The sequence below is a fragment of the Lutjanus erythropterus genome, chromosome 2, assembly GCF_056507025.1.
Source record: "Lutjanus erythropterus isolate fLutEry1 chromosome 2, fLutEry1.hap2, whole genome shotgun sequence".
NCBI lineage: Eukaryota > Metazoa > Chordata > Actinopteri > Lutjaniformes > Lutjanidae > Lutjanus > Lutjanus erythropterus.
In genome coordinates, this window is record NC_139318.1 from 19,423,060 (window position 1) to 19,447,123 (window position 24,064).

At 39.4% G+C, this 24,064-nt stretch overlaps 1 protein-coding gene across 1 annotated transcript in view; it reads left to right on the plus strand.

Annotated features, from left to right (window-relative positions):
• cpne5b (copine Vb) overlaps positions 1-23,809 on the plus strand; it is a 163,997-nt gene extending 140,188 nt beyond the window's left edge. Inside the window, exons 14-21 of the mRNA XM_084730902.1 lie at positions 113-174; positions 4,947-4,993; positions 7,247-7,428; positions 7,699-7,826; positions 10,027-10,129; positions 18,442-18,499; positions 20,370-20,443; positions 23,423-23,809. Coding sequence (XP_084587028.1) covers positions 113-174; positions 4,947-4,993; positions 7,247-7,428; positions 7,699-7,826; positions 10,027-10,129; positions 18,442-18,499; positions 20,370-20,443; positions 23,423-23,614 — 846 coding nt within the window. The 3' untranslated portion in view covers positions 23,615-23,809. The remainder of the gene's footprint in view (positions 1-112; positions 175-4,946; positions 4,994-7,246; positions 7,429-7,698; positions 7,827-10,026; positions 10,130-18,441; positions 18,500-20,369; positions 20,444-23,422) is intronic.
• The last annotated feature ends 255 nt before the right edge of the window (positions 23,810-24,064 follow it).

The window sequence follows — 24,064 nt, forward strand, 5'->3', positions numbered from 1 at the left end:
TCTTTTGCCAAAGTGCTGAACCACGTCAAGACGTGGAGGTTTTCTGCATTTGTGAGGAAAAGATGATTACCTCGATGTTTAATCATATGATTCTCCTTGTGTTTAATTCCAGGTGACCCTGCTGTCGTTCTCAGTGGAGTCAGAGTTCACATTCTTAGATTACATCAAAGGAGGGTGAGTGGGAATGGTTGTCTGCATACTTAAAGAAACCAAGAACAAGTCTCTAACTCATATGACCACATTTCCTGTTAAAATAAACAAAAACAGTTAAACATAACATGATGCACTATCAGTTAAGGAGAGAAATTATGTTTGACTTGATCAGAGGGGTGGAGGGGTAGGACTATTAAAATAATTGTGATGGTTTTATTGGTTACATTATGTTCACACATACCTGTCTAGGATGTGTTCACTATTAAAGATTCCTTACTGTCCCTCAAGTTAAAATACCCATTTCATGGGGTATTAAAGATCACACTGGATTGCTTAAACCTGCATTTATAGTTTTTTGTTGTTTTGTTTTTTGCTACTTGGGGGCAAAGTACCAGACCGTGAACACATCACTGACGTATTGTCACTTTAGAGGTATGATCTGCAACATTTTCCTCAAAAAAAACAAAAAACAAAACAAAAAAACCCTCATATTACATTATCCTGTTCAATCATCTTTTATGACCCACTAGAAGTGTGTGGTGGAGATCCTGCCCTCTGCCTGCATTTCCTTGTGTTTTCCTCATTGTTTTGCTGTGTTCAGGATGTCTCACCAACTTGAAATGTAGGTATTTGACGTCCTGATGCATTTACAAAGAGCTCAGACAAATCCTACCAACTCTACCTTTCAAGAGTTGTTATGGCTAAAGTGCTGGCAAACTAATCTGCTTGAACACCTCTAAAACACACTGTGCCGCATTAGCATTGGAGCATTTCAAGTCCAATTTTCACTCTCCATTTCAGCTCTGTTTTTCTCTTCATCAGCTTCTGAGGAAAACATCTGTCTGTTTAGCTGCTAAATGCTCCACTTGCCATCTTGCTCTGGTGACATTTGGATCAAGAGTCTCCATAGCAGTGATCGGGGTTGGAACTGTGGCATCTGGGCAACTCAATCGCAAGCAGGGCTCAGGTGTCAATCATAACATGAAGCCTCAAATGATTAATTAAAACCAAAGTTAGCAGAAAAAAATAACACTTGAACATACATACAGTGTGACAAGGGCAACCTAGAATGACAAAAAACATCTTTGGGAAAAAAATATTGAATGGGTACTTTGATTATTTGGTTTGACCCATGTCTCATTTGCTAACATGAAAGGGGTGGGATTTATGACCTATACTGCAGCCAGCCACTAGGGGGCACTCCAGATGCTGGCCAAAACCACTGTACTAAAAATGAGAATGAAGTTGTAGATTAAAAAAAAGGGAAGATTAATGACTCATGCACAACGTTTATGGAAAATCCTATTGATAGAAAATAATTTGCAATGAAAACTATAAATATCTGTATAGTCTTCATTAAAATATTATCAAAGTGCATATATCTCTATCCCCTTATCTCTGATGTTAGTTCACAGCAGGTAGTGTTTCTTGTATTCAAGTGCCAAAAATAGCATTTTAAATGAGCTAGCTGAAGCCAAACTGTCCTCACATCTTCAGAGAGGGTACCAATCGTTCGACCTCGGCTTCAGAGCTAAAGGTCGACATGTGAATATCAAGTATGTCTCAGGTGATGTGTGCCTCTCGGGCACGCTGGCCTGTGCTTTGATCTCCACTGTCCTATCACAGCGGGTCGGTTGTCATAGGTTTTATAGGCTGTGGCAGAGCTGACAAGTGTGACAGATCTCACTGACAGTTCCTGGCTTTGGCTGATCCATGATACAATAACCTTAAGGTTTAGTGGCCTCACTTCAAAAATATCATTCTCATCAGTCTTCCTCCTAACATTACTCCTGGCACTTACTGAGCCTCTTGCTCTTTGGATAATGGATGGAAGTTCTGGATGTGTGTCGCTTAAACTGCCCAAGCTCTTTGCATGAAAACAGGAGAAATACCAGATGTGAAAATTTTGCACAAGCTGTTAAAACACTTTTCTGTAATATTTGGTGTTACAGCCTTATTCAGGATGCAAAGGGAACTCAGGCAGCTTTTATGTCTTATTTGACAACCACTGTAATAATGAAAGACCAAGAAGAAAATGGCTATTCAAATAACTCAGCAGTATTTCACCTCAGTGTAGACTGAGGTGAAAAGAAATGTCATCAGTCTGTTGATTTTTCTGACTTTCCAAGTCTGTAGCATTGGGACAGCTCAGGAGCAAAGAACAAGATGACATAATATGCATGGACTATAATGACAAGACACACCAAAATAGACTGCTTTTAGTAGACTTTCAAAATAAATGCACAAAAACACTTGCTACTACCACTGTGCCCAACCCAAAATTTTGTCAGTTGAATCAGATTTGATGATGAACATGAAACTTCGATAAAACACTTAGTTTTTACCTGTAAGACTCATTTTAATGCCTGTCTTTATCATCTGTGATGTGAAAACGTCAGATTTCCACACAGTCAGAGACAGTAAATGCATCTGTTCTCTTCCCGTGAAATCCTGTGAGATTCCAAGATCTCATGAGATCACGTTCCCCCTATTCATAATCTTAATATAAAATTATAATAAGGCCTGGCTGTAACCTGGGGGACTTTGGAGAAAATGTAAAACAGTAGTTAATGAATATTTAATAGCCAGTGTTTTATTATGAAAATTAAATTAAATTTTTACAAGAAAAGTTGCAAAAATGTTTGTGAATGCTGTCAATAACAGTTCTGAGAAAGATTAAAAATTGGAATCAGCCAAAATCGGATATGGCAGATCAGACCCTTAAAAAAAAAATGGAATCGGCCAAGAAAATTGAAATCGGTGCATCTCTATTTTTTTTTTTTTAATTTTACCTTTATTTAACCAGATAAGTCAATAGAGAAACAATTCTCATTTACAGTGAGGCCCTGGCCAAGAGGCAGTAACAGGAGGCAAGACAATACTATAAAATATGCAGACATCTAGAACAAGTGAACAATCTCATACAAAATTAAAATATGATATATATATTATATACAACACAACACAAACCAGCTAGCCAATAGAAGCCTTATACTCCAGTGACCCTGGCTGGAAGCAAAAATGGCATTTCAGTGGCAGCACTCTTAATACGGGACTGTGGAAATTTTCACTTGATATGTTGCGCGCACACACACACACACACACACACACACACACACACACACACACACAGTGAACAGGAGTGCAGCTTCAGAGCAGAGCTCAGCGGAAGGAATAACAGACTTTAGGATATATTTTACACCAATGTTGATATTCATCATCCATCACTGCAACAAAAAGAGGGCAGTGATGATCAAGTTATCAACAAGTTGTTGAAAACAAACTGTTATTAAACATGGGTAATGGAATGAGGGTGCAGAGTTGTAGTTTCTTTCTTTCTCGCACTAATTGATGGTCTCTGACTAATGATTTGGATCTTTGACTTTCAGGGAGCAGCCCTACTTGTTAAAGTAAGATTCTTGGTCAGGTTTAGGAAAAGATTATGGTTTAGGTTAAAACAAGCAACATTATTATTATCTTAGTAACTTTCATATGTTATGTAAGAAATCAACACTGACTTTTGGTCTCACATAGGACACAAGCTCCGGTCTCCTGGGTAAAGTCCTCCATCATCCCTCAATCCTCTATACACAGACTTTTTGGCTCTTTATACTGCATAAGCTGACTTTGATGGCACTCCAAAGCATAACGCTGAAGGGGTGCCCTCAGAAATAGATGCACTGACCAAAGTGCTGTATTTGACATGTACAGCAATAGAAGATATTTTGCAGACAGAGAAAAGCATAACTGTCTCTGCACCGTAGTTATTGTAGAAAACATCAGGAAAAAAGAAAAAAGGTGATGGTAAGAAACAAAGAGAGAAAAGATTTAAACTACATCATAACCGCCGTGCCAAGGAGGCGCATTTTACAAGGGTTCAACAGAGTGACAAGACTCTGCAAAAGATGTCTGTGCTTTTATGCTGACCTTTAGCTCAAAGGCGCACACACATTCAAACACAGAGTAGACTTGAAATCCACATCTAAAACCTGTAAGAAAATCACATTAAAAGCACCTTTTTTGGTGTAGATGTTCAATTTGCAAACCAGCCTTTGCATGCAAAGATAATTATACATTCATGAGTCTTCATGAATTAATAAAATCAAGTTCAATTAATGCCTAGGTTGGCAAGGTCAGGCTGAGGCATATTCTTCGTCCCCACCGCAAACTGAAAGGTTAATGTAAATCTTTAACACACTCATTTTATTACTGTATCATTCTTTTGCCTTCCTCTCCGGTGGCGGTCGTATAGTGGATGATGAGAGGCTGTCGTTCGGGCCCCTGAAGGCCTCGTCTCATTGTCATAAATTAGCGAGAAGAGGGTAGTGCTTCATCAGCAGGGAAAATTGGATTATGATTTTGCTCTTAAGTGCTCCATCAGTCTAATTGCTTGTTACCCAGCTCGGTGTCTCAAAGGCTCCTCAGTACCTCCTGCTACTCCTTCTTATGGAGGTGAAAGTCAGATAAATGGAGGAGTGTAATCACTTAAATCTTTTTTGACATATGAGTGACTGCACTTTGTGTAATGCAGATGAAAAAGACAATATATGGCAATTAAATATTGATCCGTGTGTAATTATTATTATAATCAAATGAAGTAACTGCCATATTTTGCGTATGATATTCCTCCTCTTAGGTATCTTTTCTTGTATTAGAAAATGTGTGTGTGTGTGTGTGTGTGTGTGTGTGTGTGTGTGAGCACTGGAATTTAATGGGACCTGGCATGTTGTTATTGCTGGCTGATCTCTGTCGTTGATTTTCTTTCCATGTCCTCCACTCCATCCACCTTCTAGGACGCAGATCAATTTCACTGTGGCCATCGATTTCACAGCATCTAATGGTGAGTGATACACACGGCCAAAGTGTGTGTGCGCAAGGGGGGGGTGAGAACAGATAGTAGTGCTCTTTAAATGTGGCATGTCCGATTTCAGAATCAATCACACAAACACACACACACAAGCAGACAGTGTGGGCTCACATAATGTACACACATTGTCAGCTATAAGTGATAGCCTTCCTGGCCAGCGCTTCCATCTAAATGCTCTGTCGATACCATCTAAATAAAGGGTTCGGCAGGCATTTTAGTAAAAATAAATGATGGTGTAAATCCTTTCGCTTGACTTCTCAGTGAGTGAAAGGACCACACTTAAGTCTAATTACACTACTTATGTCATTTATTATGCTTGAACACCATGTTCCAAAAGAATTATAACCACTTTCATGGGGAAAATTGTTTGAATTTCCCAATTCCCAATGGCTTGTTCTTAAACTTCCCTGAACAGCAGTTGTAAAATCATAGCTTAACAACTGCAATTGGGTGTGACAGGTCTGCCAAGCTTTGGATTTTACACATGTTGAAAAGGTGTGCGTGGGCTGTAGTTAGAGAAGAACCAGGTTCACAAAAGGTTTGCAGGGTGAGGTCTTTTTTAGGGCTTTACCATACCAAAAACACAAGGGCAAAAGTGTAAAGTGTTAGCATGTCAAGGCTAACTACTTTACTTCCCTCTACAGTCACAACCAGTGTTACTTCCAAGGCCAGTGAGGATTTCATTAGCTGAAATGCTTTATGTGGCATTAAAAGTTTGTAGTTATGACTAGCACTGTGCAGTAATTCCCCACTTTATGGAAGCTAGCCCTGGATGCTACTTTACTAGAATTTATTTTAATGTTTGCTGTTTGCAGTTTTCTGCAAGCTGGTATTTCCACATCCTCTACATGGACCATTGACAGACGAAGATGCTGACATGCGTTGAATGGCCATAGTCAAACAACTTATGTTAATATATATTTTTATAAAAGCATAAAACACAACACATTCTTGCTAGTTACCATGACTATTATAACAGCAACATTACTTACTGATCACAGTGTCAGCAGTCAGTGAATTTCTCATTTCCTTCCAGATTTGTCATTCCTTCATATTGTAAGTTATGTTAAAAAGAACATATTTTCCAATTTGATGTCAATTTACATAACTTCATTCTTCAACTTCTGGTGTGGATAGGAAATTAAAAGATGGTGCATTCTAATAGTCATACTACAATATTATGCTGCGTGCAGAACAGGATTTAGTATGTCTCAGTTCAAAGTATGTTAAGTGCTGTATTCAAAAACCACCAAGATATCCTGCTGCATCCATTTTGCAGTTTACTTTTTGCTATTCTGATCCTGAATTGTCCGCGCATCAGAAGATTCATGACATTGACCGAATCGCCACGAATGTACAGACAGATGACAGTTCAATGATGCTGCATTCCAAATTGAATACTTTTTGTTTTTACTAGAAATTTCGTGCTACAAACTGTAACAGATTTGACAAAGCAGTCTGTCCCAATTGCATGCATACTGCACAGACTACAGGGACAGTTACAAGTTGGAGCACTTTCTTGTTACTTAAAGGCAGGAGTCAATAAACTGTATGTGTGCCGTGTGAAAACAGAAAGCTCGATAGGCCGTGCAACAGTAACTAAGGAGAGGTGGAACTTAGCGAACGGTCAGTTTCCCCAACTGTTGAGATGTTTCCAAGAGCAGTGTTGGTCAAGGTAACATACAATTGTTGTTCCACTGGACTCCAGATAAGATCATTTGTGACACATATTGTGAATGCACAACCTGGCCACGCAAACCACAGAGTTTCTGCTATCAGACACCAGGAGCAAATAAACACATGGTGAACACATCACCTACAACCTCAGTGGATGCAATCACAACAATATTTTCTGAAACACATTCAAAATACAGTATCCAAGCTGTAAATAGTGAATGACTTCATGGCATGTTATTGCAAGGGGGGTATTTCAGAAGGTCACAGTTATTGACAAGCTTTCTATATGCACAATTAATTTGTCATTTGGATGTAGTCAGTCCTCACAATGGCTTTCCTCCCACTGTTTGTTAATGATTCATCATCTCCGAGGCCTGAACATGACAGGAACCATGTTAATGGTGATGCATGGCTGCAGCAAACAAAATTATTTTTTAATGTCATGTCACTGCAGAAGAGGAACATAAAAACAGTATCTCACATTCTAGAAGTGACGTCTTAGTTCCCCATCAGCCACAATGATCTTGTGATTGATTGATTGGTCAACAGGTAACCCCTCACAGTCCACCTCGCTGCATTACATGAACCCCTACCAGCTGAACGCCTACGCCATGGCCCTGAAGGCTGTCGGAGAGATAATTCAGGACTACGACAGTGACAAGATGTTTCCTGCTCTCGGCTTTGGAGCCAAACTACCCCCTGACGGACGGGTGTCACATGAGTTTCCACTGGTGCAGTCAACCTCTTCTTATTTCCCCTTCTGTTTATTATTCCATTCTTTTCATCTCTGACTTCCAAACTCAATGCCACTGACTTTTCTCTCTAGTTTAGGATGTTTATTATAATTTATGGACTTTATGCATGACCTGGTAATACGAAAGAAGTTAATGACATTTATTGTAACCAGCGTGCTTTCATAAAGGTCTTGGTGTTTCTTTGTTTGACAGATGCATTCAGTGAGTCTGTGAAATTGATTTTCACAACTTTTCTTTCCCTTTCAGAATGGAAATATGGAGAATCCGTACTGCAATGGTATTGAGGGCATCTTAGAGGCATATCACCAGAGCCTGAAGACAGTGCAGCTGTACGGGCCGACTAACTTTGCTCCTGTGGTGAACCATGTTGCCAGGTGAGAGACAGAGACGCAGCTTGTAAACAGATTTGACTTTTTTGGTTCTATTTAAGTGCTAAAGCAACAAGGACTTTGAATAAATTTAGGGCTGCCCTCTGAAAGTCAAAGATGTGAATCATCAGTCATCAGTCAGAGACTGATAAGAGCGATGGGGGATTCTAGGATCCTCTTATTATTTTCCTTTCTCCAGGTAGGGCTAGTATCAAACACCTGTAAGTGAAATCTCCAGACTTGGCTCATCAGAGAACAGAGACAACAGAGATAACAGAGATCAGATTTTCCCAGTTGAGCAGTCATGTTTTTTTTGGTTTCGCTTTGCAGAGGGATAATATTTTAATGAGGGATCTTAAATAAGGGGAATCATAATTGTATTGGTAGCTGGTTCACTTTAAAAACCTCATGACAACATGCTGGTGGTTAACTGATGAGAGAAGATGAAACTAGTGGTTAGTAAACAAGTTCTCAAGTGCTTTTGCTTTTTTAGCTGCATCATTTACATGCAACAATGCAACAACATGACATGCTGTAAACTTTACAAACTGAGTCTCAAAATCACTACAAACAACAAAACTTAGTGTGATAGACACAGAGAAGGGTGATGGAAACAACGCACAGGTCAATGCACTGTCAGCTACTGCAGCGCATCACCCGCACTGCATGCTCTATAGTTCAGTAAGCAGGAGAATGCAAACTTTCACTTTCTCTGACAGTGAAACTGATGTTTTCACATGACAGATGATGCGGAACGGCAGTAAAACAAGTCTTACTGGTAAAACATACCCATGTAGGTTGATAGTTTACTGTGCTGTGTGACCTGAAAAAATGAACTAATTACCAAATCAATGTGTTGAACAGCCAAATCCAATTAGACTGACAAAATTCTGTTTTGGGTACAGCTCTAAATAAATCTTTCAACTAACTGAAAGACTGCATAAATCTATAATTCCCTTTTTGTTTTATATCAGATTTTATGTGATGATTGTTCGGACATTTTTGTTTCATCCCAATGGAAGTTCCTTCTGACTTTTTCTGCTTGTAGTTCTTTGCGGTTTTTACATTATTCATTCTCATTATTATTCACATTCAAATACTACAAACACAATGATGAAAACAGTGAAACCTGTAGAGATTTTCACATGAATATATTGTAAAAGTGTTTATATGCAGAAAGCAGGAGACACTGTTCAATGCTTTTCCAACAGACCTACTGACTGAATAATTTAATTGATCTACTTATCATCAACGATTTCAGAAGTTGTCTGTTTTTGTGCCACAAAATGTTAACATACAGATTATCAAGATTATGATCTTCTATGAGACTCCAGTTATCAAAATAACACCCACATCAACATATTTGACTGCTCTTCTCGGCTGGCTTTGATTTCCTGTGCCACTGCTTTTCTGATCCAGTACATCGACAGTATCTGTCAACTGCTAGACACAACAAACAGGATGCAGCAAACCTGAATATGAATTTAGATCTGCTGACAGCTATCAAAAGAGTGGGGGATTTATGGGACAAATAACAAAACACATATAAAAGTATGCAAACTGCGATACGATCTGAGTGGATTCTCGTGCCCCCGACATCCACCTGTACCTTTCACTGTCACTGCTCGTCTCATTCGTTGAGCCATATCCAAACAATTCTCCATCTGATTACGTCAGTGCTCTGTTGTAATTAAAAATGTCATTCTGATAAAATGGAATCGCACTTTTTAAAGCGTGGCAGGGAGCCATGGCTGTAAGAATGCACAACCGGTATTGGTGTTTAGCATTTGAAAAGGTGAACTCAAGCAGAAGGAGATTTTAACAAAGGTGTTAATCTGTGAATCAAACAGTGCGAGCAGGCTTTGTTTTAGACATGATTGTTTGGGCTGATTAATCAATGTGTGTTAGTGAGGCATTTTAATGAGCGTTATCTGAGGTTCAGCAATGACAAAGAACTTTTTTATTGAATTTTCCTGCAGTGTCAGTGCATGATAAGACACGCATTTTCATGGATTTATTTTCTACATCAATGTTTAGACAATAAAATCCATCAATAAATCCTTGGGTTACATTTGTTCTTGTATTAAAGAGATTAGACAGCATCCTCTCATTTCAATGTGCACCTGTATCTTATCTGTATATATATGTGTGTGTGTGTGTGTGTGTGTGTGTGTGTGTGTGTGTGTGTGTGTGTGTGTGTGTGCAGGTATGCAGCTGCAGTGCAGGATGGCTCTCAGTACTTTGTGCTCCTCATCATCACAGACGGCGTCATTTCCGACATGGCCCAGACTAAAGAGGCCATTGTAAATGTAAGATGGGAAAAGGGGGGACACAGTGCTTTACTACAGTACATAAACTTAAATTGGGAATAAACGTCGAGGAAATGCTGAAATGAATGTTGTGAAATAAAAGGTTTAAAACTAATTTCTTTTTTTTTTTTCAAGATTGGGGTTGGGTACTGTTCATCAAATGATACCTGTACCTGAAATGAGGTACCAGTACCCAACAACATGAAAACCCCCCAAACATCTCAATTTCAATATTGTTATTAAAAATGTTAAGTCATTGTCCACCAGGCCAGTGAAATAAGTCCAGTTATCTCCAATAACAGCTTATTCAACAAGCTAATTACCTGAAGATGTCAATGCCTGGTTTAAACATGGAGGGTTAAACTTCTTTTGAGATGGTTGCAAGCGTGCCAACGTTAGCTGTGGCTGCAGGGGACCTGGCTTTCAGATTATACACGGTACAGTCTTCAGATTCTAGATATATTTTGTATTTGACCAACTGTCTCCTCAGTTTAAACGTGTTGACCTAACCAGCTTTGCATTTTGCATTACAAATACTGCAGTGAGTGTGGAGTTTTGAAAAGTTTAACCACCCTGACTGCTTTAATCTCACCATCGGCCTGACTCACTGTGTCTTGAACAAGCTACAGGGGTCATGTAGTCTTGGTTGCTTGCTCTGTCTTTCTATTCTCTGTTACTCTTTCACCCAGATGCAGTCTCAGGTACCAACTTAGTTTGATAGGCAGGGAGATTTTTTTATCTTCAGACAAAGCCAGGCTGCTTTCGGTCTTTATGCTAAGCTAAGCTAACTGGCTGCTATCTATCATTTCTTATTTACCTTACAGACATAAGAGTGAAATCAAGCTACTCCTCTAACTCTCTGAAAAAAGGTGTATTATGTGTAATTCAATTTTTTTTATTATAAGTGTACTTCCAAAAATGTCAAACTTTACCTTTGTAGTGACCAGCAACAATAAAAGACCAAGCAGCTAAGGATTATTTGTAATCGATCAATTGATCATTTATTTTTTTCAAAGTCAAAAATTAGAATTTCCTACAGCGAAAGGTAACATATTTAATATGTATGTTCTGCAGAAGATATTCCATTTATAATCATAGAAAAATGAGGAAAGCAGAGAATCCTCACATTTGAAGATTGTCAGCAAATGTTTCGCATTATTGTTTGATGTACTATATTACTAAATTCCCAGATGTTCCCTGTGGCTGTCAATCCAATTCAAACACAGCATGTGACGGCAGCAGTTGTTCTGCAATCTGCAAAGAAAAGAATCGGCATAACTGATATTTTTGTACTATAATTGCTTGTTTTCAAACTTTTGGAGTGCGTCCAGTACTCTCAAGGTCAATATATAAACTAATGATCTACCTCACAACTACATCAAAGTAACTTTTGTTCTGAAAAATGCACAGACACTATGAATGAATTCTCTACAGTATTTAAGGTAGAAATATGTTCCATTATTGCCCATTAAAATTGCATTGAACATTTTTAACACAGCATTTGAAAAGATGTAACTGTGTAAATAAAAAAACAGCATTGTGCTTTATTCCTCTGAGCTCTCCCCAAAACTTTTTCCTTCTTCGGGCTGTAAATAGCAGGTGCCTGGCCTCCTTTCCTTTCCTTTTCCTCTTCCTTGGTCCCCCCAACCCTCCTCATCAGCCCGCTGCAGGCACAGAACACCCAGCAGACTGGATTTAAAGGGAATTTGCGACTGTTAGTCAAAACATTAGAACAGCCACACCTTCCTTTTAAGATCTTGCCTGCTGCTCTATCTCACTGCCTCCTCTCTGACTGCCTACTGACGCTTTCTGCTACCACTGCTTTCCCTTTCACTCCCCGCGGATCCTGGGCGAGGGAGGACACACTGCTCAGGTTATATAAGGCTCTCCTCATACTTATTCATGCTGGAAGGTATCTTCAAGGAAGAGCGAGGGCGAGAGGAAGCCCAGCTCTCTGTATGTCAAGGATGAACATCTAGAGCAGGTTTTCATTTGTGCATGCAGGTGATTTTTGTGTGTTTCGGTGATATAGACCCATGTGATGGTACAAAGAGGGTTTATCAGTCACAGCAGAATCTACTACTCTACAGCAACCCACCTGTCAATCATCCAGCATCCCTCTCCTCAGCTCACGACTCGGGTCCCTCTGCTGCCTCGTTCTCTTTCTCTCTGCAGAGCCGTCAGACTCCCTCGCTCATAAATACAAAGACTTCTGCTGTCTCTCTCCATCTCTTACCCTCTCAAAGATCTAAATCTCTTTGTCTTCATCTGCTCTCTCTATACGTCTGTCACCACATTCAGTCCGTAAGAAAATCATCTGCCCGCTTTGATTTCTTTCCTTTCTCATCTTGAACTTGTTATCTGTCAGTGCTTTGTGCTTCATCTCTGTATCAGTGCCAGTGCCCACCAAAATACTTCACTCTGCAACCATTTTACCTCCAGTCACTTTGTATTGAATGCAGGACTTGCAAGAGGTAATGGGATACCTGGTGATGTGAAACCATGAAAACCTCAAAAGAAAAATCTCCATATTCAAAAACAGCAACAAGTACAACAACAAGCGAGAACAGTCCCCTCCATGACAGGTTACACAGCCCATTTCTCTTTTCCATCCTCTCTAACTATTCTCTGTGCTTATTCCAAACCCCAGTGTTAAGGCCTTTTCACATCAGATGCATTTTTTTCATGTGATTTATTCACACATTAATAATATTCCGAGGAACCCATATGCAGCCAGTGTGAACTTTCACATCAACAGTGGAATTTCACTGAGCGATATTGCGGCTTTAAGTTTTTTGGACCTAGGTTTTTCTAAATTTTCGCATCTGAAACGAACACATCTGACCAATCAGTCTGCATGTTCACATTCAAACATACATGGCAGATTGCTTGTTTCACAGAAATCCGCATTACATGAAAAAAAAAAAACAAAAAACTAAAGACAGCGGAGAAGAATACCAGTTGAGCCGCAGCATGACAATAATGTGTATATCAAACTTCAACGGTCTACAGAAAATGTCTTTGTTTAAACTTCTGACTGGGCAACACCTGTTCTGTCGAAGAGTATGAATGAGTCAAATGCACACAACTGGAACGTTCTCCTCTCTTTCCAAGTACTGGGAGCACCAGCTATGTCACTTTTTCTTCTTTTTATACAGTCAAAGTGTGGGTGTTTTTTTGTTTTGTTTTGTTTTGGGGTTTTTTTTGCCACTGCTTGATTTATTTTTAGAGGCTTCATAATCTATTTGCAGAATTGTGTTGCTCTTTATGTGAATAGTATGGCTCACTGAAGTTTTGGCTATGAATGGTTCATAATTTCATGTCATTTATTCTCATTGCTGTTGGTGTGTAAAGGCCTTTAATCATTATTAGACTTGCACCGATTAATCGGCAGTGCTCGGAATCGGGCCGGTTTTCACGTGACTGGCCTTGACCGGTGACCGGCCGGTCAGCGTCACAAATCCGGCTCTGTGCCCGTCATTGTCACACACATGTTCTGCACGATCATCACGTCATGCGCGCAGCAGACAAACTGACCATGACGTCAACACAGCGCTGATAACAGCTACACACACTCAGACATGTCTGCTTGAAGATGGTGTCAGCGACAGATTCTAAGAACAAGATAAAGAGAAGACAGACAGTCTACAACAGACAGAGCAGCTGACAATGACGCAGAACAGCCGTAAACTCTCTCGCACTTCAGGCTAATGCTAGCAAGCTAGCAGCAGACTGCTGTTCACAGAGGGACAGTTAAAATCTCACCTCCTGTTCTGGCTGAAGAATAAACAACCTGTGTTGATGGGTCTCCTCAAACATTTTCTAATCCAGACTCCTTTAACTTCTGTGTTTGTTTTTCTCACGGCAAAGTTTTACTTCAAACTGTTGCACCGCGTTAGTCTCCGGTTTGTTTACATCCGCTTCCACAAAAGATCACGTGAAATCGCCTCCCACGAAATCCCGCGAGATGATCTCGCGAGATCACGTTCACCCAATACACCCAATTCACCCATTTCATTAAAAAATATAATAAGGCCCGGTTGTAATCTGGATGATTTTTGAGAAAGTATTAAATGAATATTTAATAATCAATGTCTTATTATGAACACATTTACAAGAAAAGTTGCAAAAATGTTTGTGAATGCTGTCAATTACAGTTCTTAGACTGAAAATCGGAACCGGCCAAAATCGGAATCGGTAGGTCAGACCCCTCAAAAATCGGAAATCGGAATCGGCTAAGAAAGTTGAAATCGGTGCAAGTCTAATCATTATGTATGTCATGATTCTGAAATTATTCTACATTTTAGTGTTTATTTTGTCAGCTATATTTTTATTTAGTCTTAGTCTTGAGTCAAATGTCCTTGTTAGTTTTTCATAATATTTAATCAACATCATCCTGTTGGTGTTGGTGTTGTTGTTTTGTCAAGTTTCAGTTGAATACAGTCTGGGCATTTTAGTCTTAGTATGAGAAACCCTTAACTGTTTTAGTAGACTTTTAGTTGATGAAAACTGTTGACATTTTAATCTTTTTTCATCATCAGATTATCTTTACAGAAAGTGTCTGGTTTAGTGGTCTGATGGCATCAATTTAAGGAAAACATCCAGACATGGCATATGTTCTGATTTGCATATTTATTTTCAACCAACAACTGGCCTGGGGCTCAATACTCTATTTAAAATATTATAAAACGATAACAGCTGTTTGTGGTGATTGTTGATGTGTCTCTTCAGACACACATCTTACCAGCTATTTTATGGCCACATTGCTTCCCTTTTGATAAAACAACACATTTTTTCTGCCTCGTTGCAACAAAAACTATTTCCTTGTCTTTTTCGGCCTGTTGCTTTATTGCAAAATAGAGTCACAAGTCCTGACTGTACTCATTGTGTGCTGCTGGTGTAGTCCTGATGCAGCACAGCAAACAGAACAGCTGCATTTAAAAAAATGTCTATATAATATTTAATCTCCTCTTTCAGTTAAAATAATGCAATGTTTTTGTAGGGTTTTTTTCTGATCAACAATATTGCATGTTCACATAGTCTCAAATAATGTTAAAATAAGTTGGTGACTTCTTTTCATTGTCTCATCTTAAAATAAAAGGTTGTTGACGAACATTTTTACTCATATTTTTGTTAACAGAATTATTACCTCAAGGTGATTAAGTTAAGCAAACACCATCATTGCAAAGCCCTGCCACCTTAGTTACTGTTGCTATGCCTATCAAGCTTTTTAGTAAGCAGTTTGTACTTAATGAAGGTTATTACAGCCACCAAGACTTTTTTATTTCCTTTTTTTATATATAAATTTGTGTAAAAAGTAAGGCTATGGAATAAGAAATTATGTTTTAAGCTGTCCCTGAATTTACATTCATATTGCAAATGCCCTAGTTGCAGATTAATTTTAATTAATTTATATTCATAGAAAATCAAAGACACTGTGCTGTCTCAGCAGAGGTATGTGCTGTGATTTTTTGTTGTAAAATTATGTGATTAAACTTACTCAAGATCAAAGTTATTAAAATAAAATAATCAAAGCAGGGCAAGGAAAGAAACTGAATCTATCTTAATGGTGATCTATTGAAAAATCTATCTTATTGCAGATAAAATCAATGTGTGCTTGGATAGTAAAGTATGTGACTGCATTTGCAAATATTCTAAAACATTAAAAGCTTCTATTTAGATTAAATCCTTTGTCCTTTTCAACACAGTTCAGTTTGTATATGTGACAGCTGCTGAATGTCTCTGATGCTCCACTGAATGTTCTTAAAGCCAGTTAACAGTAAATATCTGCACTCAGTGGAAGCTGGTTTTTAAATGTCCTCCATCTGCTGCTTTAAGCTCTTCTCTGAGCTGAGCGCCCAGTCAGCCAGTGAGGAATGGTCTGGTGACTCAGGTAACCCCTGTGCTGACAGTCACCTAGCCAAATATATATCCATGAACCTGTTTGTGTGTGTGTATGTATGTGCATATGCAAGAACATACACACACCCATCAAAGCATGAGCGTGAGTTAGTTGGAGTAATGAGTGTTGATTGTTGCTTTGTTTTGTCATCTCATTACACTGGATCTCGGCTGCCAGTCAGGGTGACAGGAGGACGGCAAAAGTGGGGCATGGTGGATTGCCAGGTTATTTTTGGTGGCATTTGATCTTCTGATGTGTGCGTAACATGTCTCTGGCTACGCACACACACACGTATGAGTGCAAGTGCGAGTAGTTGCGTGTGCATGTGCGTGGGAGGACAGGCACTGACAGGAGTTGTGCTGAACACTGATAATAGCATTGATGTGCTGCGGCTGAGGCGGTGTCAACAGAGAGTGCTCTCAGCCCCATGGCAAAAGAGGTTGCCTGATTTGCCACAGTACGTTTGTCTTGTGCCACGAATAAAACGGCACTTGTTATAAGTGCTTTGTGAAAATATGTGACTGCAGAAAACTCATTACACATAGCAGCGGCTTTTGCATTGAGCATTTACGTTGCCATCTATTCTGAAATAACAACAGCAACAGACACCAACGAGTGTCAGAGAGCAATGTAGTCACTGCGTCTCAAGCTGAATGTAAAGAAAATCACTCTCGTTACATAATAACACAACTCGAATACAAATGTGTTTAAGAGAAGAGAAGTAGCCGTTTATCTGAAATCAATATTAAGAAACTGATTTCTGATAATGATATATGTGCATAGAAGACATATGCATTTATTTAACCTTCCCTAAGTCCCGCCCCTTTTCATTCTGTGCTCCAATACATGTAAAACAAGCTTGTCACCCCAACGGTCTAGATGGTTAAAAGACATTGCTCTGACATATATTTAAATATTAAGTAAGCAAATGTTAGCAAGATACTAGCTAACTAGCTAACTACTCTACATCAGTCATTAGTAGAATTGCACAGATTAATCGGCAATGCTCGGAATCGGGCTGGTTTTCAGGTGACAGGCCCTGACCGGTCCAGCCGGTCAGCATCACAAATCCGATTCTGTGGCAGTATTGTCACACACGTGTTCTGCACGATGGTCACGTCATGCGCGCAGCAAACTGACCGTGATATCACCACAGCGCTCATAACAGCTACACACACTCTGACATTTCTATGTATTTCTATATATGTCCATTTTCCAAGATGATGTATCCTGAAGACTTTGGTCTCTCCTTCCTTCTCCTCTAGAGTTACTTTTCTGTGAAATGGATCTCCATCATCATCATCAGCAGCAGCACCAGGTCAAAATTTTTGTGTCCAGTAGTTTGGTTCATAACCAAATACCTATAAAATGACGACATTTGGGTTTTATTTCAGGTGCTAATTAGCAAATGTTAGCATGCTAACTCTGATCATCAACATAATGATGAAACGATTTCCTCATTAAGTCAGTATACCACTTAATCAAAATATTTCCCATTTTGCTGTGTGTTTTGCTGATTTTCAAAGTTTTGTCCTTTACAGACATCAATCAAGTCTGACTTGAGGTGTGGCTTGGGAGTGGCTGGGTGGATGAGGATGGTCGCTGTACTCACTGAAGTTGGCACCTCCTCCCTCTCCCTCCTCTCCCAGCTCACAAATGCCACCATGCCTCACCTGCCATGTGAGACCTTATCAAGGGGTCAGCCAACAGATTCGTCACTGTTTTTTCCTCCACGTGAACAAACATCCCATTTTAACCTTGACCAGCTTCTTAGAGTTTCCCTGCAAAATATCAAAACACAGTTCCTTTTGCAGGCCAGCATTTCGTCAGTCAGGGCTTACTGTCCTAGGGGTAAATCTGATTTCTTTTATAGCGTTCATAACAGCTTTAGCACTGATACTACCGACCTGTTAGCCCAGTATTTCTGCCAACGCTGTTAGTGTTGTCAGTGAATTTAATCTCCACAGTCCAGGCTGATAACCAGCATTCAGTGGGAAAACATAAATTGTCATTCCACGATAAGTGCCAAGGAGCATTCATACAACAGAAAATTGGATTCAGTGATATAAAACAACTGGGATAAGGAAAACAGAGACAAAAAAAAGTTTCTATGAAAGAATCTCCGTGTTTCACCCTCTTCTATTGACTTCCTGTCTCTGACTCGCTTTCTTTTTCTGGTCTTGTATTATTAAAGGTCATTCAGCTAGTTAAACGGTGAGATGGAACATTAGTGTGGTTGTAACCTACGTGGGCGAGCATGTAACTGCTATAATGTCCGATATACAATAATGAGCATTACAGGGCAGCAGTGATGTGAACAAGCTTCTCTTCTCTCTTTGAAAAAAAGAAATGTGCATGTAAATGTTGTTAAAAAAGGTTTTTAATTTTTTTTTTTTTAATCTGTCTGCAGGGCGCCAAGCTTCCCATGTCCATCATCATAGTTGGAGTTGGTCAGGCTGAGTTTGACGGTATGGTGGTGACTCTAATTTTTTTTTTTACTGCTCCATGAGTGTAACTATTAAAGTTCCCATGTTTCCTTCTTTTTCCACAGTTGAATGTTCAAGCTTCACTGTACAGAATGATGTATAATAGGGTTGGACCAATGTAAACATATTTAAAGCGTCTTGATACCAAATTTTACCACTAGGTGTCGCACACTGAAACTGAAAAGCGAGAGGGGAGTTCATATTAACGTGCAGTAATATAGCAGGGCAAACATGATCAAAACAAGGCTTCGTACTTGCATTTCCGTCTGCTACATTACAGACTGTAATGACATGTGAAAATATTGCTGGCTAACTATCTTGCTAACAGTCAGGGATGGGGTTACATTAGATCATTGAAAAGGGCAGATGATGGGGTCCTGGTTTATTAACTTTCCAGCAGTGTATTTCACAAACTAGTTAGCATCTTAGCTCTGCACCACCATCTGCTCAGCTGTGATTCGTACCCTGCTGCATGTGCTGCAGAGACCAACCACATTTCCCATCAGCCTACCAAGTTAGTGCTGGAACACATCAGCAAATAGCAAATTTAGCAAGTATTCAAATTGAAAAAACATTTATTTCAAACATAATACACACACCCACTTGTAGACTTTACTTGCCCCAGATAAATTCATCTCCATCCAACTAGATTTAGTGACCCATTTATCTTTTTGTTGTCTGTTGAGAGAACAACAGCATCTGCAGTCAATTAACTAGGTCTAGTAAACTATCTCCACTTGCTGGGCCATGCTCTCCCCTCCTCTCACCTGCTCACTCTGCCATCATACATAGAAACATAGAAACACACACAGACTCTCCTGTTTAATGTACTATAAGCCATCTCATGCAGTTGTTCTGTTCTGTTAAAGCTTGTAAATACACCTGGTTGGTGTCAACATCATTTGGTACCACGTTCATTTCAAACATTTTCAGGTGTGAGCATAGAAAAAAGACGGGAAAAAGGGAAGAGCAAGGTGAGCAGATTAAAGAGAGGAAGTAAAATAAAACTGATGAAGTGTTTGTTTAGGAGTCATAAGAAATCACTAATAATTTTTAGAAATAGAGTAGATTTTTAAGTTAAATTAAATCAGTTAAATTGAGCAATATGTTAATGGAGTCTGGCAGGCAATCATTGTACTCAAACCCCTGCTTCAATCAGAGATCATATATTAAATAGGGAGTCAAGTTATTACATACAACGCTTATGGCTCAAACTTGGTATTTGGACTGCAACACCAATTTTTGAATGCTAGGTTGGTACATATTCCTCTTTTAAAACATGTCTGGAGGGGATCTTTAAATATTCTACTTATTTCATATTGCAGGCACATACACGTGGTAATAGTAAATAAAATGTCTTCAAGAAGCAGTGTCAAATGAATTAAACCGATTAAAACATGAGCCACAACTCACAATCTATTACTGTCATAGCCAGTACCAACCTCTGTATCACTAATTCATAGAAATCCCAGAGAGAAAACAACAAACTCAGAAAAGGGAATGCGTAGGTAGATGCAAGCATAATTGCAGAAGAAATGGCTGAGGTTAATTGCTGGGTTTGCAGTGTTTAGTACAAATGATTCTAAATTGCACACAGGCTACAATAAAGGACTTATTAGTTGATTAGGCATGCAATAAAGACAGATTAGATTACAGCTGCACAGCACAACATCCACTCTCCTTTATTGAAGCTGTAGCAAAAAATATGTGGCATTAATATGATATATGATAACTAAACCTTTACATCACTTGTGTATCAGCTTTGTGTCTGTCCTAAAGGCAGCTGTCTTTGCTTAGATCTCACTCTGTGTGTATCCATGCATGCATGTGTGTGTGAACTTCTGTCTTCCAGCCATGGTGGAGCTGGATGGTGATGACATCAGGATCTCGTCCCGGGGGAAACTGGCAGAGAGAGACATTGTTCAGGTGAGCGCTCTTTACAGCATGAAAGAAACTTTGCCTCATGCAGTCTTTGGCACTGAGATAGAGATCACTATTTATAGACAACAGTGCTTCCAATGATTTATAGTTTGTGTGCCTCATATTTTTACATTTGCATTATACATTCGCACTGCTAACTGAGCTATACTGGCACATTGAAATATCTGTTTCTGACAAAACCCCATCTGCTGGTACTGACAAACAGAGTAGGACATCTGTGTGGTTTCTGTAAATTCCCATGGAGACATGCATGCTAAAAAGTTTGCTATTGCATGTCACTAGAAAATTCACTTTCATTTCATTGCATTTCATTTCACATTCACTTGGAACTAGTATTACCAGGGGACCAATCTGTGTTTCCTGTGGTGCATTCACAAAGCAAAGACTGTATTTTAGTCAAATTTACTGACATTAACCCCTGGATATGATGGCAAGACTCTGCACAACATCAACATATCAAAGGAGAGAGTTTGTTCTTCACCAGCCACATAAATAATGTAGTTTAGAGTAGTTCTGGCCACTTTCTGCATGTGTTAAAAGCATAAATGCACATTTGCAGCTCATTTAGATCAAGTAACAGATGCTTTGTGGCTACACTTGAATATGACACCCTTTTGTTGCTACAAACCTTCCTTGACATCGTCCCTGATTTGAAACATCAATACAGCAAATCTCAAAGCACAGCTGTTGAGTCAAAAATACTATGAACACAGATGACCTCCACTATTATTACAAATTACTAGCGGTGGCACGATTCTCAAAATTCTTTCATTTCAGTTTTTTGATTTAAGCCTTTTTTGGACTGATGGCTGTGCCATTGTTAGACTATGAAGCCTTGATTTGTAAAGATCAACAGATCATTGGTTTTATTTCCCGGCAATTCTCAATTACATTTTCAAATTCTTCTTTAAAAACATTGTCTATATTAAGGGTGACATAACCGCTGGTAAGCTATGCTGTGTTGTTTAAGGATGTCACCAGAACTGATACTTTGGTACCAAAAATCCCAGAGATGCAATTCCTCCTGACCTGACAGACACAGTATATGCACCTGTAAATACTGTAGTCTACTGGTAAATGCCAAAGGAAGAAGAAGAGCACACAGTCAAACAATAACTGCACATGTAAGATAGCGACATGTGCATGTGCAGCTGCAGCCACAGCTCTGCCTTGACTCGACAAAAAGAAAAACAGTGAATGGAGTCATGTATGGAAGCAGGCGACTGTGTTTGAGATGGAACATAATTACCAGTATGAAAACTGCAATCAAAGGTTTCAGACAAAAGGAGGAAAAACTTCCAACTTACTACCTTAGTGAGGCACCTTAGAGACAGACATCCAGATGGTGAGTGAGAGTTTCACTTCCCATTAATGTTACATTAACAAAGAACCTGAAGTGTTCTCCTTGTTATACTGAAATATGTGTCACCATTAGGTTTTGTCTCAGGCAGCTGCACTGCTGTATGGCCAGTTATGTTCCATGGCATTTGCAACAGCTGAACGCTAAAGGCTAACATAATGTAGAAAAGCTTGTAGGCTACTGTCCTGTCACTGGTCATAGGAAATTAACACAGAGTGCAGCAGTATTTTAAATTTGCTGACATGGTGAGAGACAAAACGCTAACATTATGTGTTCGACTTACATTCAAAGTTCAGCAGCAGAAATCAGAAATCACTTTTGCGTTACTTTAGAGTGTGTGAGGCATAATAAATATCTTCTTCAGTCATTTGTCCTAGAAGCTCAGAGCAAAAACAACAATGATTGAATTTTATTATTGTATTTGTTTTATACTGCAGCTTTGAATTGTTTATCAAGAATTGTGGAAATTCACTGGCGCTGCTATCAGCTACTAAATTTCTGGTATTGTGACATCTGTAGTGTTGTCTTCAAAGGGCTGTTTTGTTTATTCAGACATGCACCAGAGACCACATGTAGTGGAACAGGAACAGGAAAAAAAAATTGGAGAATGGCCAATTCTGCCTTTGATTTCGATTATTAAAATCGAACGCTTCTTTTGATCAGTTTTTGATTTAATAGTGAATTTGTGACTAAAAGTCCCCAGGTAATACTAGTCCCGTGTGAATATTATATATGTGTATTACACACGTGTGTGTGATATGTGTGTGTGTGTGTGTGTGTGCGTGTGTGTGTGGTGTGCGTGTGTGTGTGTGTGTGTGTGTATTAATTCACAGCACTATTTCAACTGACAGATCAACCTTTCTGATTCTGTAGTGTCAAAGTGTTATGGTTAGCGAGTTAAAAAGTGGGCAAACAATAATGTGCAGCTTTTCCCAAAGGGGTTTCCAGCAGAGGTGAGACAATGCCAGATGGAATTTATAGCATTTAATTCCTGTTGTTTTGGCCATCACCTCTGCTAAGCAATTTCCAGGGGAAAACCTTGTTGTAATACCACAAATAATGCAAAAGACAGAAAAATCCAAACCCTTGTTGAAAAACTTATCTTTTCACTTAGGCTAATTTATTTCCTCTCACTCCCGAGGGAAGCCAGAGAACAGGATTAGTGACAGATCAGCATCCTAAAGCTTGCAGGATCTGGCAAATGTTGACTAACATGGGGGCTTAAACATGAGCCCTCTGGATTTCTCTATTCAGTGTACCACACAACTCCCAAAACTCACTTGTGCACATTATCAAGAAGTACTTAGAGCTCTTCATGAGTCACTACAGCATTAGTCCAAAAACCCAGATGGTGCTATGCTCAACAGAGGAAAACATATGTTGTCAATTCCTGTGCAGCGTTCTATTGAAATAATAAAGGTTAATATTTTGGATTAGGGTTGGGGCAATTTGTCAACAAAATCGACTCCATAGATCACGAAAACTTGTTGATTTGCATAACGTGTTTGTCTGTTTCGGATCATTTGTCGAATCACAACAGTGAGCACTAAGTTACTATTGTATATAAGCGTACTGATATTACACTTTATTCTCTCCCTCCTCAGTTTGTTCCCTTCAGAGATTACATGGACCGGACAGGAAACCATGTGTTGAGCATGGCTCGGCTCGCTAAAGATGTGCTAGCAGAGATCCCAGACCAGTTCATCTCTTACATGAAGAGCCGGGGTATCAAACCCAACCCGGCGCCACCCCCCTACACACCGCCTGGACACACACACCACCACACACAGATCTGAGGCCCTCCTCTTAGCTTTTCACTGAGGACTGACAGCATGCAGCAGCCACTCAGAGTCCAGTGGGAACTCTCTGCCTCCTGTTTTTTTTTTTTTGTGCAAACAGGAGCTGACGCACCAGGAAATGGGTGTTGAATTTTGTGCTGTATACTCCAAAAGACTACTGGAGCAGCATTTTGTTGGGTTTTTATTTTTGGTTTTCTGTGATATAGATATTTGGCCGATTTCTCTTAAAGAGAGACTGCAACCTTTCCAGGACTCAATGGTGAAAGCCTTTTAATCGACACTGAGGCAGTGACTGTTTCACGTCTGATTTGACAGCAGGTTGGTTCAAAAAGGTCATCTTGTGGTTAAAAATTGTGCCTGTCTGTGGTTGTTTCTCTAAATGTATCAGGACACGTGAACTTTGACCTAAGCCTTGCTCGTCAGTCATTGGTGTGGCCTATTACAGTG